The sequence below is a fragment of the Pleurodeles waltl genome, chromosome 9 (assembly GCF_031143425.1).
Source record: "Pleurodeles waltl isolate 20211129_DDA chromosome 9, aPleWal1.hap1.20221129, whole genome shotgun sequence".
In the NCBI taxonomy this organism is placed as follows: Eukaryota; Metazoa; Chordata; class Amphibia; order Caudata; family Salamandridae; genus Pleurodeles; species Pleurodeles waltl.
In genome coordinates, this window is record NC_090448.1 from 290,144,470 (window position 1) to 290,160,398 (window position 15,929).

The 15,929-nt window shown below is 41.8% G+C and overlaps 1 protein-coding gene across 1 annotated transcript in view; it reads right to left on the reverse strand.

The window, feature by feature from the left end:
* PARP3 (poly(ADP-ribose) polymerase family member 3) overlaps nucleotides 1-15,929 on the reverse strand; it is a 125,666-nt gene that overhangs the window by 85,246 nt on the left and 24,491 nt on the right. The window contains exons 4-5 of the mRNA XM_069206751.1: nucleotides 9,956-10,153; nucleotides 7,520-7,658 (exon numbers count right to left, since the gene is read on the reverse strand). Of these exons, the coding sequence (XP_069062852.1) occupies nucleotides 7,520-7,658; nucleotides 9,956-10,153 (337 nt within the window). The remainder of the gene's footprint in view (nucleotides 1-7,519; nucleotides 7,659-9,955; nucleotides 10,154-15,929) is intronic.

Sequence of the window (15,929 nt, forward strand, 5' to 3'; positions counted from 1 at the left end):
TAGTAGAATGAGCTCTAATACCTTTAGGTGGTTCTTTGTTAGCCATGGTGTAACAGATCTTTATGCACAGAAAGATCGATCTGGACAATGTCCTCTTATGCACTGCTTTTCCTTTCAGCTGAACATCCAGCCAGAGATCACGAGCTCTATCCACATCAAAGCTCACAGACCTTTAAGGGTTCAAACGATGAACCCTTTCCTCCTCTTTAGATGAATGTGGAGGAAGATAGAAAGAAGGAATGGTGATAGACTGTCCCAAGTGGAAGGGAGTAGCCACTTTTGGTAGGAAAGCAACCCTGCTTCTCAATACCAACTTATCTGCTCAGAAAGTTGGAAGGGAGTTTTCAAACTTAATGCTTGCAATTCACGAACACGTCCAGTCGACATTATGACAACCAGAAAAATAGTTTTGAAAGTAAGTAGTCCCAAAGGGCAACTCTGTAAGGGTTTAAACGGAGTACACATAAGACAAGTTAGTACAAAATTAAGATCCCACTGAGGTATAATAAATGGGGTGTAGGGTATTTATTAGTAAGTCCCTTAATAAACCTTAACACTATAGTCAGCTTAAACAGAGAAGGTTGGTCAGGTAAACAAAGCAATGCCGAAAAGGCAGAGAAATATCCCTTAACCGTTGCAGCTGCACAACCTTGTTGCGCTAGGGGAAGCGCAAAACGTAAAATAGCAGACAAATGGGCTTTTAACGGGTCAACTGAATTTTCTTCACACCACTTTACAAACCTAGCCCATCTGCCAGCATAAACCGACTTGGTTAAGTGTCTTCTGGCAGATAAAATAACATCCAACGCATCAGCGGGAAGAGGAAAAGAAGTCAGGTTGACCTGTCCAGGCAAATAGGTGCAGACTCTGGCAGTGGGGGTGTAGAATCTGCCCCTGTGACTGCAAGAGGAGATCTGCCTTTTGAGGGAGACGGAGCAGAGGGCACAGTGAGAGGTGAAGAAGGTCTGTGTACCGCACCCTTCAAGGCCAATCCGGGGCTATTAATATGGCCTGGGCCTGGTCTTGGCGAATCTTCCTCAGAACCCAAACAATCAAGGGAATGGGGGGGGAGGGGAGGGAGAGACCCAGTACAACTGAAATGCGTTTCTCAGTGCTTCTTGCATCACATACTGGAGGCAGAAGAATGACAGACAGTGAGTGTTCTTGTGAATGGCAAAAAGGTCTGAGGCGTCCGCATAACCAGAAAATGTGAAGTACCACTTCCGGATGGACACACCACTCATGTTCAGCTGAAAAACATCAACTGAGACTGTCCGCGTGCACCTTCAGAACTCCAGCAAAGTGATTTGCTATGATGCAAAATCTTATGGTCCTGAGCCCAGGACCAGAGTTGTAGATCTTCTCTGCAGAGAAGATACGGTCCTACTCCTCCCAGTTTGTTGATGTACCACATCACAGTAGTATTGTCTGTTAAGACCTGCACTGACTGATCACATATGGAAGGAAGTAAGGCCTTGAGAGCCAGACGAATCACCTGCAATTCCAATAGGTTGATAAGAAACAATCTTTACTCTGGAGACCAAAGTCCTTGGATCTCCAGATCCCCCAAATGAGCTCCCCATCCTAGAGTGAAGGTATCCGTTATCACTGTGGCCACAAGTGGTAGAGGGTGAAGGGGCTTCAATTGAGACAGATTGCAAACACACCCCACCATCGAAGATCCACTTTTAGTGTTTCTGTAGATCTTGACCGATTCTTTGAAACGTGTCCCCCAGTGCTCCCTGCATTGGATACTGAAGGCAGAAGAATGACGGACAGTGGGTGTTCAGTTCAAACCACTGCCTTGCAGAGGCACCAATGGTGGGCCCTCATATGACAGCGTGAATGAGTGACTAACAGGAGAATGCAGGAGGCCATCAGACCTAGCAGGTGTAAGACCTTCAGGACTGGAACCATAACTCCATTGCAAAACATTAGAATCATAGACTGAATCTCCAGAATCCACTGAGGAGCGGCATAGGTTTGATTCACTGTAGTATCCAGTACTGCTCCTATGAAAGGGGTGCGCTGAGAGGGCTCTAGGTGAGATTTGGGCACGCTGATGGAAAAGACCAGGCTGAACAACAACTGCATCATCAACTGCAAGTGGTGCAACACCAACTCTGTAGTCGTGGCTTTAATCAGCCAACCGTCCACGTAAGGGAATACTGGTATTCCCCACCTTCTGAGATGTGCTGCAACCAAGGACATCACCTTCATGAAGACTTGAGGCACGGAAGTGAGTCCAAACGAAAGGATGCAAACTGATAATGTTGAGATGCCACTGTGAAACAGAGATACTTCCTGTGTGGGATTACAGAACGAGGATGCGAAAATACACATCATCAAATCGATAAAGACCATCCAGTCTTCCTTCTTCAGTGCATGTAGCACTTGTGCAAGGGTCAGCATCTTGAACTTTTCCTGTATGAGGAACCAGTTCAAAGTCCTGAGGTCTAGAATCAGCCACAAACAATCGACCTTTTTGGATGTACTGTGAATAGCATCCCTGACCCCGTTTCTGCTCTGGAATCAACTTTACAGCGCCCTTTTGAAGTAGGATTTAAACCTCCTGTTGGAGAAGCAGAAATGTTCTTAAAATAGGCCAACCATCCTCCCACTGGACAGGTATGCTCCAAGATGGTGGAATAAGGCTGCTTTCCTGTGAATTTGACGGGGGGAGAAGAAGATGATAGCTGATGGGCAGCTCGACGCTGTCCACCCTGGCCCTGCCGTCTATAACTCATACAGAGGGGATTGGAGGGCAGCTATTGCTATTATTGGTGCTATTGGCTCCTTCCACGAAAGGAAGCATTTAGGCCAAACCCTGGGAACCTTTGACACTGCCTATAATCTTTAGTCTGTGTTTGAAGACCCATAGATCTCACCATCGAGTTACTGTCCTTAAATCTCTTCAAGACAGAATCTGCTTTGGCAATAAACAGTCTAGAACAATCCAATGGCAAATCCATTAAGGGGGCTTGCACATCCAGTGAGAAACCAGAACCCCTTAGCCATGCGTGTGTCCTTGTAACAACTGAAGCCCCCCACTGGCCTAGCAACTGAATCAGCCATATCTAAGCCCAACTGAATGACTTGGAGGGCAGCTGCCTGAATGTCGTTAAGAAATTCTAAAAAATGTCCCTGAACTTCTTCAGGTAACTCTGGGACCACCGCCTTGGCTGATTCTATCAACACATGGATGTATCGTCTTAATAAACAGGGTGCATTGGTGGACTTCAGGGCCGTGCTACCAGAAGAAAACACCTTGTTTGAAGATTGCTCCACCCTCTTTAACTCTCTATCGGCTGGAGATGTTGGAAAAGACCTAGGAGTTAACTTTGGGAAACAGGATGCTTGCACCACTGACGCCAAAGTCTTTTGAAGATCGTCTTCCACTGGTGATGGTATCACCTTCCTTATAACTGGAGGGGGACAGGAATCATGGGCCATCAGCATAAATGGCAGGAAGGGTGCCTGCTGATACTGCTTTCATGTGGGTTACAGGCCTTTGGCCTCGAGGGTGATGCCAGAGCGACCACTGGAGATGGAGTCGCAGACAGCTCACCCCTGTCTTCATGAGTCTTCAGACCGGGGGACACTGACTTCAGAGAGTCAGCACTTGAAGAACGACACCAGGAACCATGATGTCGCTTCTTCTTGTGCTTCGTCTTAGTTGACTTCTAAGAGTGAGGAGACAGCGACGCCGATCGAGGACGAGACTTCCGACTTCCTTTTTTCTCCTTCCTTGCCTTGGCCATAAATAGCTGTGCCTCTCGTACTTTTACTCCTTGAGATTCATCTTCTGACATGAAGAACATGTGTCCACATTGTGGTCCGAGCTTAGACACCAAAGACAGTCATCGTGAAGATCCGTGATCGACATCTGACATTCCCTGCATGGCTCGAACAGTGACTTCCTCGGAGGAGGAACAACCTTGCAATAACATTGCGACAACATTGTTGCAACAACATTGCGATTTCTGGAAAGAATGTTGCAACACTCTTAACAATATGGAGAGCCTAAGAAAGAACAGTTACACATTGAAGGCACGGAAAAAAGGGAACTGAGGTCAGCACGCCAACAAGAGCTTCTACTGGCTCCTATGATGTCACACAGAATCGTAGGTAGAGCCGTGGCATTAATACGTCCTTGTCGATGTGGGAGAGCTGAAAAGAAAATTTTATGTGGAATGCTAGTCCACTGGGAAATTCAAAAAGGTGAGGAAGCCACAGGTAGATGTATCCATAAGAATGTAAAAATAACTGCACAGTTATGCAAGACCATATGCAGGACAACATTCAAAGAAGCACAAGATGCTACTTAAGACCAGACAAGGTATTTATTTTAACAAGTTTGTGGAGCTACAGAAGTGCGGCCAGGGGCCAACACAGCAGTAAGATTATGATGCCATAGAAGATTGGACAATGCATAGCATACTGAAAAGTTTATGTTAGAGAAGCACAACATTCTCTATTTTTTTCCAAAAAGACCATGGCTGCGAAATCACAAATGGTACGGATGGAAACAAAACACGTTGAAAGAAATTGTATCTACCACTATTATCATTACTTCAAAGCAAAGCCCACAGAAAATCATGTCTTTTCTCCAGTATATCCTTTTTTACACGTTGGCTGGTCCAGCAGCAATTAGTAAACTGTTTTTAACCGTGCAGGTCATGTATGATAAATAAGCATGTCTCAGAACCAAAGTGTGCTGTGGAATGTTTTCAAGAAATGTACTTTGCCAAATAACATTCCAAATAAGATTCTCATTTCAATTACAATTGCTGTTTTATTTTTTTTTTAAAGCATGAAGTATGAAAGCCTACTATTAGAAAATACCTCAACATAAATAACAAATACAATTAATTATAAATACTAACACCAAATATTATAAAATTAAAACAATTATACAGTTGCATTAATAATATATATATGTATATATATCTATATATATATATATATATATCAAACCAAGGCCCTTTCAGGCTTAGAGTGACGCATAAATTATGCAAAAAACAAAGGAGAACTCTGGGAAGTTCCCAATTTTAGGTGGAGAGCTGCTCTAGTAAGGAGCACATTGCAACACCAGCGACACTCTAGATTTCCTCACCTCAAATGTCTGCTTATATAGCAAAGTTTTTATGCATAGGATCAGCACAGTGCTATCCTTGCCGAGCTAGATAGTGACAAAGTATTTTGCCATTTGTACAGCAAAATCTTTAAGCATAGGATTGACATAGTGTCATCCTCGCCGAGCTGTAAAATGACAAAAGCCATTTACCACTCCAGGCACAGTATTACAGCTTTGGACTGGTCAAATACCGTCCAAGCCAACCTGGAATGAGTAAAGCAACCCCTGACACGTGTTTCGCTCTCATTAGAGCTCTTCAGAGGGATATAGCTTTGTCCAGACACAAGGGAGCACCAGTATAAGTAAACCAAGGCCCTTTCAGGATTAGAGTGACGCAAATTATGCAAAAAACAAAGGAGAACTCTGGGAAGTTCCCAATTTTAGGTGGCGAGCTGCTCTAGTAAGGAGCACCCTGCAACACCAGAGACACTCTAGATTTGCTCACCTCAAATGTCTGCTTATCTAGCAAAGTTTTTAAGCATAGGATCAGCACAGTGCTATCCTTGCCGAGCTAGATAGTGACAAAGTCTTTTGCCATTTGTACAGCAAAATCTTTAAGCATAGGATTGACATAGTATAAACTTCAAACTTAAATAATAAAATAATTTATATTAAACTAACAATTTAAAAATGAAAAATCAGCTAAAAGAAAAATGTAACTTGGAGGGGTCAAACTACTCCCACTCCAACCTCATCAACAGTAGGGAAGTGCTGGACTTTGGAGGGGTTAGATTTACTATTGCCACTCCAACTTAAGCAACAGTAGGAACAGTGTTTGACTTGGTGGGATGGGGGTATTGAATTTACTGTTCTCACTGCAAAATAAGAAACAGTTGAAAAAGTGTTGGACTTCAGAGGGACTAGATTTACTATTCCCACCCCAATGTAAGCAAGAGGAGGGAAAGTGTTGGCCTTTGGAGTGTTCATATTTACTACTCTTACTCCAACCTGAGCAACAGTAGGGAAAGTGTTCGACTTTGGAGGGGATAGAATTACTACTGCTACTCCAACATAAGGAACAATTGGGAAAGTGTTGGACTTTGGAAGGGTCAGACCAACTATTTCCACTCGAACATAGGCAACAGTATAGAAGATCTTAAACTTTAAAAATATAATTTTCTCCATCCTAAATTATTATAAAATGTAAGTTATTTCTATAAATGTATAAAAATAATTTTAAAATTATATCATTTATATACATTATTAAAAGCTCAAATCCTGAAATTTGAAATTAGCATATAGAATTACACATAAAATTATATTAAGATTGTATCAATTGAAATTGAGTTTTAAAAAATCGATTTAAGGTACTTTCCACCCTATTAACCTAAAATTCCAACAAACACAAAAAAACTACACTAACAAAAAAAATACACATCACTTAAAATTATAACTCTATAAAATCGTACAAAAAACACAATATAATTAATACTCAAATAATTAAAAAGCAAATCATTAGCATAATCTTTTACTTACAAATAATAAAAGCATTACCATATTTATAAAAGTATTTATTACACTTTAACAATTACGTTATCAAAATAGGTTAACTTATGAAAAATAATTATTTAAAAAATATTTTAAAAACTTAGCATTTAAGTCTCCTACAAATCCAAAAATGTGCCCAAAAAATAAAAAGTGTCAAATGTATTACCAAAATAACACACTAAAATTTTTTTACCGTGCTTAATAGTAAAATAACTTATAACAGAAAACTAGTAGAACTCAATTAAATACTTTAAAAATAGTATGCACAACTATATTTTAAAAACAAAGTATTAAAAGACTTAAAAAATATTCTTACCTTGTATAGTCAGTCATTCAACATTTTTGATATCATAATATTTTTTACATCGTGATATTTATGACTCATGATAAGTTTGCACCAATATTTTGGCAGAATACCCATGCGCACGTGTAGTGAAAATGTTAATAGTACAATTTCCTAATTTCACATCATGGTGTGTGTACAACATGCATACCTTGCTTCACAAGCTGGCCCAGAATCAATTCCTCTATACTCATGAAGTTAACATGTTTTTCACATTTTCCATTTCCTTTTTGCCTTTTAATGAGTTTTTTGCATAATATTTTTTCCTACGTCTCCTTCTTCAATTTAATTTTTAAAAAAAATAAAATTAATCACCTTGATAGCCTCTATGACACCCAAGTAATGGGCACTCCCTCCATTATATTTATGGTACCCACCTATGTGTGTATTATGACATCTAAGACCTTACTTGTGACTCGTGTGGCGCCGCATATCTGTGCATGTCTTACATTATTGAACACACTAGATCCTATTTATGTCCATGATTTTCAGTGCACATTAGTGTGAATATCGGTTATCCACACGTCTTCACCCAGAACCCTGAGTCTCACCTATATTCATGGTCTGCATGGCTTCCTTGAACATATCATTGCTGAAGATGAGGGAGACTAGGTCTTGTGTGGGTTTATCCAGGGTACAAGGTCGAACCTTCTTCTTAACTTTCTGCAGCTGCCCATCAACTGTGTCCACCTGAGGGAGCAAGGAAAAGTTTTAGGCACTCAAATACACATCAATGCCTGACGAATCTCATGTAGTTCTGAAGTGTGATGTATTTTTTGTCTAAATTACGTATATATATCAGGGGTGTAGAATTCCTATAGCCCAACACCCAGGACATATTGTTCAGGGTCAAGGAAAACAGTTGTTCATGTTGTCCTTGGAACAAGTAGGCCCAACCCCCAGCAGCACAAACCCATATTATTTGTATACATATGTTAACGCTGTTTGAACTTGTATTTATGGTTCCTTAATGCAAAGCCTTTTTTATTAGGGTGAGTGTTCTAAATAATTGTTGTAAGCACGGGCAGGGGGTCTAGTAAATAAAAAAGAAAAAAAGGGTGCGCACTTTTGAAAAGAGTAATAATATATGAGGCTACGCATAATGCTCCCAGAATGCTCTCGGATTAGATGCAAATGTTTACAGAAGCTTGTAAGCAAGATCAAGAGTATTTTTTGCTTTTAAGATAAAATATACAGAAAATAATGCTACTAGGAAAAATACGTTTTGCTAACATGCTGTGAAATTTTAGGTACCATTTTTATAAGCATCATTTAGTAAAATGTGTTGATGCATGCTAGTATTTCCCAAAAAATATTCATAATGGAAAATCAGTGTAACCAGTATAAACACAATTCTGGTATACGTGAAAATAAACGAGTATTGGCAAAGCCAACCAATCCCAACAATTGTGGTCAGTCTTTTGGTTTTGTCAATGTTTGTCTTGTTTTGGCATGGCATTTTAAAACGTTATTGTTGCGGAGACTGCCAGGCCATCACCACTGTAACAGACATTGGAAAACAACAAATATTTTTTGGTTTAAAAAAAGCACATGTTGCCACTGCAGTTCCTAGCACTGAACAAAACTATGTCTGCCAATATGCTCCTTGCAAAAAATCAGAATGCTATAAATCAATGTAAAGCCAGCCAAGAGATGGATAGAGGGAGAATAGCATTTTAAGAAAAACAAAACGTCTTGGTTAACGCCAGACCCAGTTAGGGGCTCAATTCTTAAGACAAAAAAGTGCATCCATGGCATATGTCTTTGCATTAGTGAGGGAATTTGGATTTCACAAATTCACAAGCATTTACAGAAGTAGACCAGGAAATCGTACTCTTACAAAATATTTGTGAACTATATTTTAGCATGAGAAATATGCACGTGTAGATTTGCTCATGGGAAAACCTATTGAGCATTTACAAGTTCACTTTCCCTCCAACCCCTTTTTTCACAACCCTGGAAGAACTTCTAATTCTGCCCTTGTCAGGAATACATTTCCAACCTTTATAAGTATGGGGAAAGATTAGTGAAGAGCTGATAAAAACCATTAAAAAATGCAAGCTAGTAGATTTGCACAGATTCAAGGGCATTCCAACCCTGGACTATTGCTTATTGCTTCCTCCAGCCCCAGTATGTAGATCTGCGGAAAGTTGCCGAAATTAGGAAATTGCTAGTATTCAAGCCCTACTATATTACTGGACCTGGCATATTCAGAGACACTATTATCAGACTTCTTATATAATGAGATTGCTGCCATAATTTGTTTCCACACTACATGGCACCAAAGGGGACAGGTAAATTTATGAAGCAACCTGTTCCATGAACAAGTACATATTTGAATAAATTCCACATCCCTGTATATATATATATATATATATATATATATATATATATATACATACATACATATACATACATACATACATACAAACACACACACACACTCACACACCTTATTAATGGCATTGCCCGGTATTTGTTTAAACAGTTTAATGCCAACCTTTTGGCAATCTGCCAGTGTCCTGCACAGATAGTCCTTTGATTAACCAGTCAAAGAACTAATTCTGATTCCACTCCTAAAACAACCTCTGACCAGCTGATACACGTATCCGAGTCAGACGAAACCAGGCTTAATAAAATATACTACAATGGCATTCACCAACAACCAATGGCACACTACCTTCATTAATTCTGGACCAAATGTCATGATGTATACCAGCCGAAGGAAGACACCACTTGTCAAGTTACCTCTCCCCGAAAGGACCCACAGCCATGACCTATTTTCACATTGAACAGTTTCTGCATCATGTACCCACACACACTGAAGGAAGTCACTATCTTTCATTAGTCCCTACAATTAAGTACTCACTGTCTTGCCCTGTGAGTTGACCACAATCCCCTTCTCCTGGCTGAGGACTTTAAAAGGTATTTGCACAAAAGCCGGGGAGAGGTTTTAGAAAACATTTGGGAGCCCCAGTGTGACTCACCTTGACAGAGACCTCCGCTGCTTCTTGCTCCTCTTCACCTCGCTGCACTTCAATCATCGTGTACTTCCCAGGATGCTCCACAAAATTTTCTCGGTCAGCCCAGTTATTCTTGGTTTTGTCCTTAAACTTCTTCTCAAAATCTTTCTTAGCAGCATCCAGAGAGTGAAAAGGCATCAGCTTTGACTGCCCAACCTCTCCCTGTGTAGCCAAGGAAAATGAAACAAATAGTGTCAAAAGACTACCAAGTACCCAACGTGCTGTAGTACATGCAAAATTAAACAAAGCCCAAAGCAATACAGATGCCCAAATCCCTGTGCGTGCTGATCCTGGTTTAGGGGAAGAGAACATTTCTTTATCATCAGTTAGTAGCATGTTCATATAGTTATGCACTTAAAGACTTGTAAATGCACAGAAGAGCTTTGAAAAATTATTTTATAGCAAACTACTTATGCTGATTGCTGTCTGGGTGCATTTCTCAGTCTCTTTAAAGGGGGTTAGTAGACAATTTGTAATGCAGAAGTGTCCTTAATAAAACACAACGTTTGTCTGAGGGAGCAATGTGTGCTGTAGACCGACAACTTTCAATATAAAGGACTAAAATAGAGATTACAATAACGTGTAGTGAACAGCCTCCCCTCCAGAAAGTTTTCAAACTTTCTAGCTCTGTGAAAGAGCCCTTGCAATGGTGGTGATTTTTTCTGCAATTAATTATACTAGGCATCAGTGCAGGTCTTTCCCTGTTTTAAAAATCTATTTTCGTAACAAGTCACTTTTTTCCTATAGTAGCGTTGCGAGTAGTTATAGAAAGCAAAGCTTATTACCAAGTTTTAATGGCATAGTGCTTATCAAACATATACTGTGCAAATATTCAGAGAACTGCATACATGGTAACAGTGATAGTTAATCTTCCCATTCAGATTCTCTGCATATAGGCCTGCCACCTTAGGTTAGGCATGGATGTTTGAAACGTGGGTTTCTTAGAAGAACCCCAAGTCACAAGACCTGCAGAGACTCGACTCTGTCCACAATGGAATAGCATACTGGCTCCATCTCAGATTGATTTCCTGTTCAAAGGGTGAGTGGTGTATGTGGAGTGGAGTGTCCAAGACAGTGTGCAGTGTACATAGTAAAAGATGTTAAAGTATATAGAGAACATCTGTAAACATTTCTTGCTTCCGGGGAGGAAAGTGAGTGCATGTGAATTTAAAGCACACATGCTACGAACAGATGATTGCAGGGTAAGGTTTTCCGTTCTGTGCATGTAATTGTAATTCTATAGCGATTACTACCCCAATGAGGCATCAAAGCGATTTTCGGCGAGTAGCAAGTTACTCTGGAACCCAAGAGGAATTAATGGTGGATTATTATAGGGAAATATAAGTACAGTATTTTTATTAGTATGAGTTAATTTGAGTGGAGGATATTTGAGTTTGTTAGTTGGATTGACTAGAGTAATGGAGGGATAGAAGAGGGAAGAAACCAGAAGTGATAATTGGGAGTGAATAGTCATAAGGTGAGGCTTGGGATGAGTAAAAGAGAATCTGTGGAAAGGGGTTAGGGAGATCATAGTAGTAGAAAGGGTTTTGGATGAGTCAAAGGTGAAATAAATGAGGGAGAATTTAGTAGGGTTGTTTGGAAGATCATAGTAGGAAACTGAGGTTCGGGGTAAGCTAGATGCAGTAGAGGAGGGAAGAGCTTAGGCAGGGTTATTTTGGAGAACAAAGTAGTAGTATGGGTTTTCTGTGGTTGTAGATACACATACTTTGTACAGACTAAAACAGTTCTGCTTCAAAGCAGTGGCTAGGGAGCATAGGATGAAGATGTTTGAAAAGGCTGAAGACAGCTGGGCCAACTAAAGCTTGCTGACTTTGAAGGACATCAACACAGTCATGTTTTGGGAAGGTATGTGGAATTGATCAAGTAATAATCTTACAGATGTCTATTTAAAAAAAGTTACCCAGAAAGGCTAAAGCTGCACCCTTTTAGTGTGCAGTGTGGACTCTACAGGGCACGGGTAGTGTGCACTTAGTCTTGGTATAGCAACTATGAATACACTTAACTAACCGCCTGGAAATACCAGCTTTAGAAATGGAGAGCCCTGGTGAAACTTGGCAAAGGTCACAAAAAGTGATAAAAAAGTTAAGTAGACTTTCAGAATCGGTTAGTCCTATGACTGTAGCAGATAAGAGCTCTCTTAACATGAAGAGCGGAAAGTACCTATTCTGTCACAGACTCTACTCGTGGGAAACAAAATACAGAAAGTTCAACGTTTTGATTCATGTAGAAGGGTGCAACATCCATAGGCAGTACTTTGGGGATGGTCAGAAGAACTACCCTGTGCTTGTGTACCTGAATGAAGGGTTCTTGTTCTGTCAAAGCCTGAAGCTAATACATCTATGGGAGGAAAGTGTGATCACGAAACCGACCTTCCAAGACAGGAACTGTAGTTGGCACAAGTGCATGGTCTAAAACAGGATACAGTGAGTGAGAACTACATTAAAGTTCCACGAAACTGCTGAGGGACTGTTTTGAAGGTATTACACTCTTTATGTCCTTCATAAAGGCTTTAATGATTGGTATCCTAAAACGGGAGAGTGCTATCTGGTTTAGAGGCACGCTGTGATTGCTATTAAGTGCAGGTGTATGGATGTGTAGGCAAGGTCTGCCTTGTACAAGAGTAGAGGGTAGGATGCACTATCATGTAAAGACAATTTAAGATGATCTTATTGGAAATGCATTAATGCTTGAACCTTTTCCACTTTGTGGTGTAAGTGGCACGAGTAGTAGGCTTAAGCGCTTCCAGCCGGATAACCACACATTCCTCAGAGAGGTTTAGATAACCATACTCTAAAACCTCAGTTGCTAAACTGCGAGCTTTGTTTTAGATTTGTGTGTCCGAGCTGGCCCTGACACTGAGTGAGAGGTCCGGTGTATGTGGGATCTTCTCGTGAGGGTTGACTGACATCTCCAGAAGCATGGAATATCAGGGTTGTCTGGCAAAAGTTAGCTCTACTAGGATAAGGGTCATGGACACCTCCTTCATCTTCCTCACCACAAAGGGAATGAGGGGGAAAAGCATAAAGGCATAGGCAATTACCACTGACCAGTTCATCCATAGTGCGGGAACCTGAAGGCAAAATTTGGGGGGTTTTGCTTCTCCTGGAGCAGCTAATAGGTCTTTTGTTGAGATCACACTCTGTTGGAATTACTTGTGGAGTACTTGAGGGTACATTTCCTACTAGTGGCCTTGGTGATGCACCCTGCTGAGCAGATCCACAAATTTGTTCTCTATTCCTGGTGAATGAATGTTCCACCAACAAGAGAAATGTTGTTGTGGATTGCCCAGTGCCAAACGTATTGTGCTAATGCAGAAATCTGTGGAGAATGTCTTCCCCTCTGCTTCTGAATATAGAACATCGCTGTCTTGTCTGTTGTTACTAGTACTGTCTTCCCAAGGGAAGAAAGAGCACTTTGCGGGCTAGCCTGATGGCTTGGACCTTTAGGTAGTTTATCTGGCATCCCTGGTGCTAAGGAGTCCAGAGGCCCTAAACTGTCAACTTGCCGAGGTGAGCTCCCAGCCCATGAGGCATCAGTTTTGAGGGTCACTAGCTCAAGGGGGTTTAGAAAAGGTCTAACAAACAAAAATGACTTGTTCTGCCAAAGCAGATAATGCAGGACCCTGCTTTGGTGGACAAAGCAAACACGGAATCCTTCTAATGCCCGTCCTCTTAAGTCCACTGCCTTGTGAGACATTCCTGTAGGGGGTGCATGTGCAATCAAGCATAAGGTACAACTACTATGCATGGATGGCATGTCTGAAATAAAGTCAGCAGTTATAGGAATGATTTAGCTTGATTTAGACTTGCCAGTTATTGCATGGAAAGACATGGCTCAGTCTGCTGTGGCTGGAAATGCAATTTCTTTGCACTGATCATGAAACCTAGATTGGAGACTACTTTTTGAGGTGCATTGCTGCTCCTCCAGATCAGCCAATCATCTAAGACATGAATAACATTTCTGTGTAGGGGCACTGCTACAACTGCTAGGCACTTTATGAATACTCTTGGAGCTGTACTGACTCCAAAAGGTACTACCTTGAATTGGTAGTATCAGCCACTTGACAGAAGTGAAGGAATTGATGGTGGGCTGGATGGAAGTGGGTGGGGAGAAGGCCGGGGGTCGGGTATGCATCCTTCAGATCCAGCACCGACATGAAGTCACCTTGGTACAGCAGAAGAATGACGTACTGCAGAAAGATTGCATGGAAGTGTTCGGAAAGGATAAATGTGTTCAAAGGCCAAAGGTGGGCCAGAGTGAGCTTTCGTTTTTGGGGATCTAAAGTCCAGGCAATTATCTCCTATGCCTTACTGCTGTACAGCTACCAGTTCAGTTGCGCCTATTTGGATGAGCAACTGAACCTTTTCCTCCAAAGATGAAGGTGAACGTGGTCTGAACGCCACTTGTGACAGAGGGTGAAACGTTGTGAGAGGGAATGTGAAATTCGAGGCAGTAAGCTTCCCACACAATGGAAATTACCCAGAGATCTCAGGTGGGACATTCTCTATGAGGTTAGAAGCACCTAAGCCTCCCTCCGACAGGTATTCGTTGGTTTTTTTTGGGGTGGGGTTGAAGGGAGAGGTACTTCAACACTGAAGGGTATGCTTAATTAGTTCTGCTGCACCTTGGGCCTATATCCTGACACTCTAAGCCAGTTGTGCCTGCAAAGGTGGATGCTGATATTGATGTCAGTCACTGCATTGAGGGCACACCTGATACTGGCATTACTATTAGTTTTGCCAACAATTCTTAGTTTTGTGACCAATTATTGTCCCCTTTTCCGGTGGGCCACTGGCAGGTGCTCTATGAACTCGTCCATCTCCTCCCAGAGGTAGGTATCTGTTGGAAACTGGGTTGTGGTTGCAGTAGTCCCCCCACTATTTGCCTGGTGTTTGATGCAACTCTGAATTAAGTGCACCGGGTTCCTGCTTAACAGGTCCCCAGTGCCAGTGTTACTTCTCCTAGAAGAAGATTCTTGGCCACAAGTAGCCAGGCCTTTAGCAGCTCTGTAAGACCCTAGTAAGTGATACCCCTGGTACCTAAGGCTTATGTACTAAACAGGGTCCCTAAGAGCTGCAGCATAACCTGTGCCTCTCCAAGGGACCCAGCGCCAAATTTGCGCAGTTTACCACTGCAGGCTGTGTGGCATGCTGCTCAAAAAAGTGAAAGCACAACACTGCACACTGTTTGTGTGCCAGGTCCCCTAAACACTGCCTGTAATATGTGTAAGTCACCCCTACAACAGGCCTTTCATCCCTAAGGCAGAATGCATTATCTTACAGGTGAGGACATATCTGCAATAGCAGATATGACTCTGCTATGTCTTTGTCGATTCTTAGGCATGTTAAGTGAGCAGGGGAAGCCATTTTAAGTACCTCTGCTGGACACTGGTCCTTATGTGTTCCCCAGGTACATGATGGCTTCACTGAAACTAGGGATGTTTGGTATCAAACATCACGTATTAATAATCCCTCACTGATTCCAGGGATGGATTTATTAATACATGCACCCAGAGGGCACCTTAGAGGTGCCATTAAAAATCTACCAACTGCTAGTGTGCCCACTGACTGTTTTTTACCAGCCTGCCCCCAAACAAACATGTCTCTGACCCCAAAGGAGAGAGCCCTTGCTCTCGGACGGTCATGAACAAAGCCTGCTCTGGCAGGGGTGTTACTTACTCCTTCCAGCAGGACGACCTGCAAAATTGCATTCCAAGGCAGGGGGCTTTAAAGAGTCACTGCCTTTGGTATGCGGATCTGGCTTCCCGCAGAGGTGAGGAGATGCCAACTCCCTGACCCAGGGCCCATTTGGCGCCTTGACAGGCGGGAAAATTAGGTATGGAGGAGGTGTGTTGCACTGCCAGGCTTGACACACTCCTAGGGTGATCAGCCTGACGTGAACACAACCTTAGAAATTC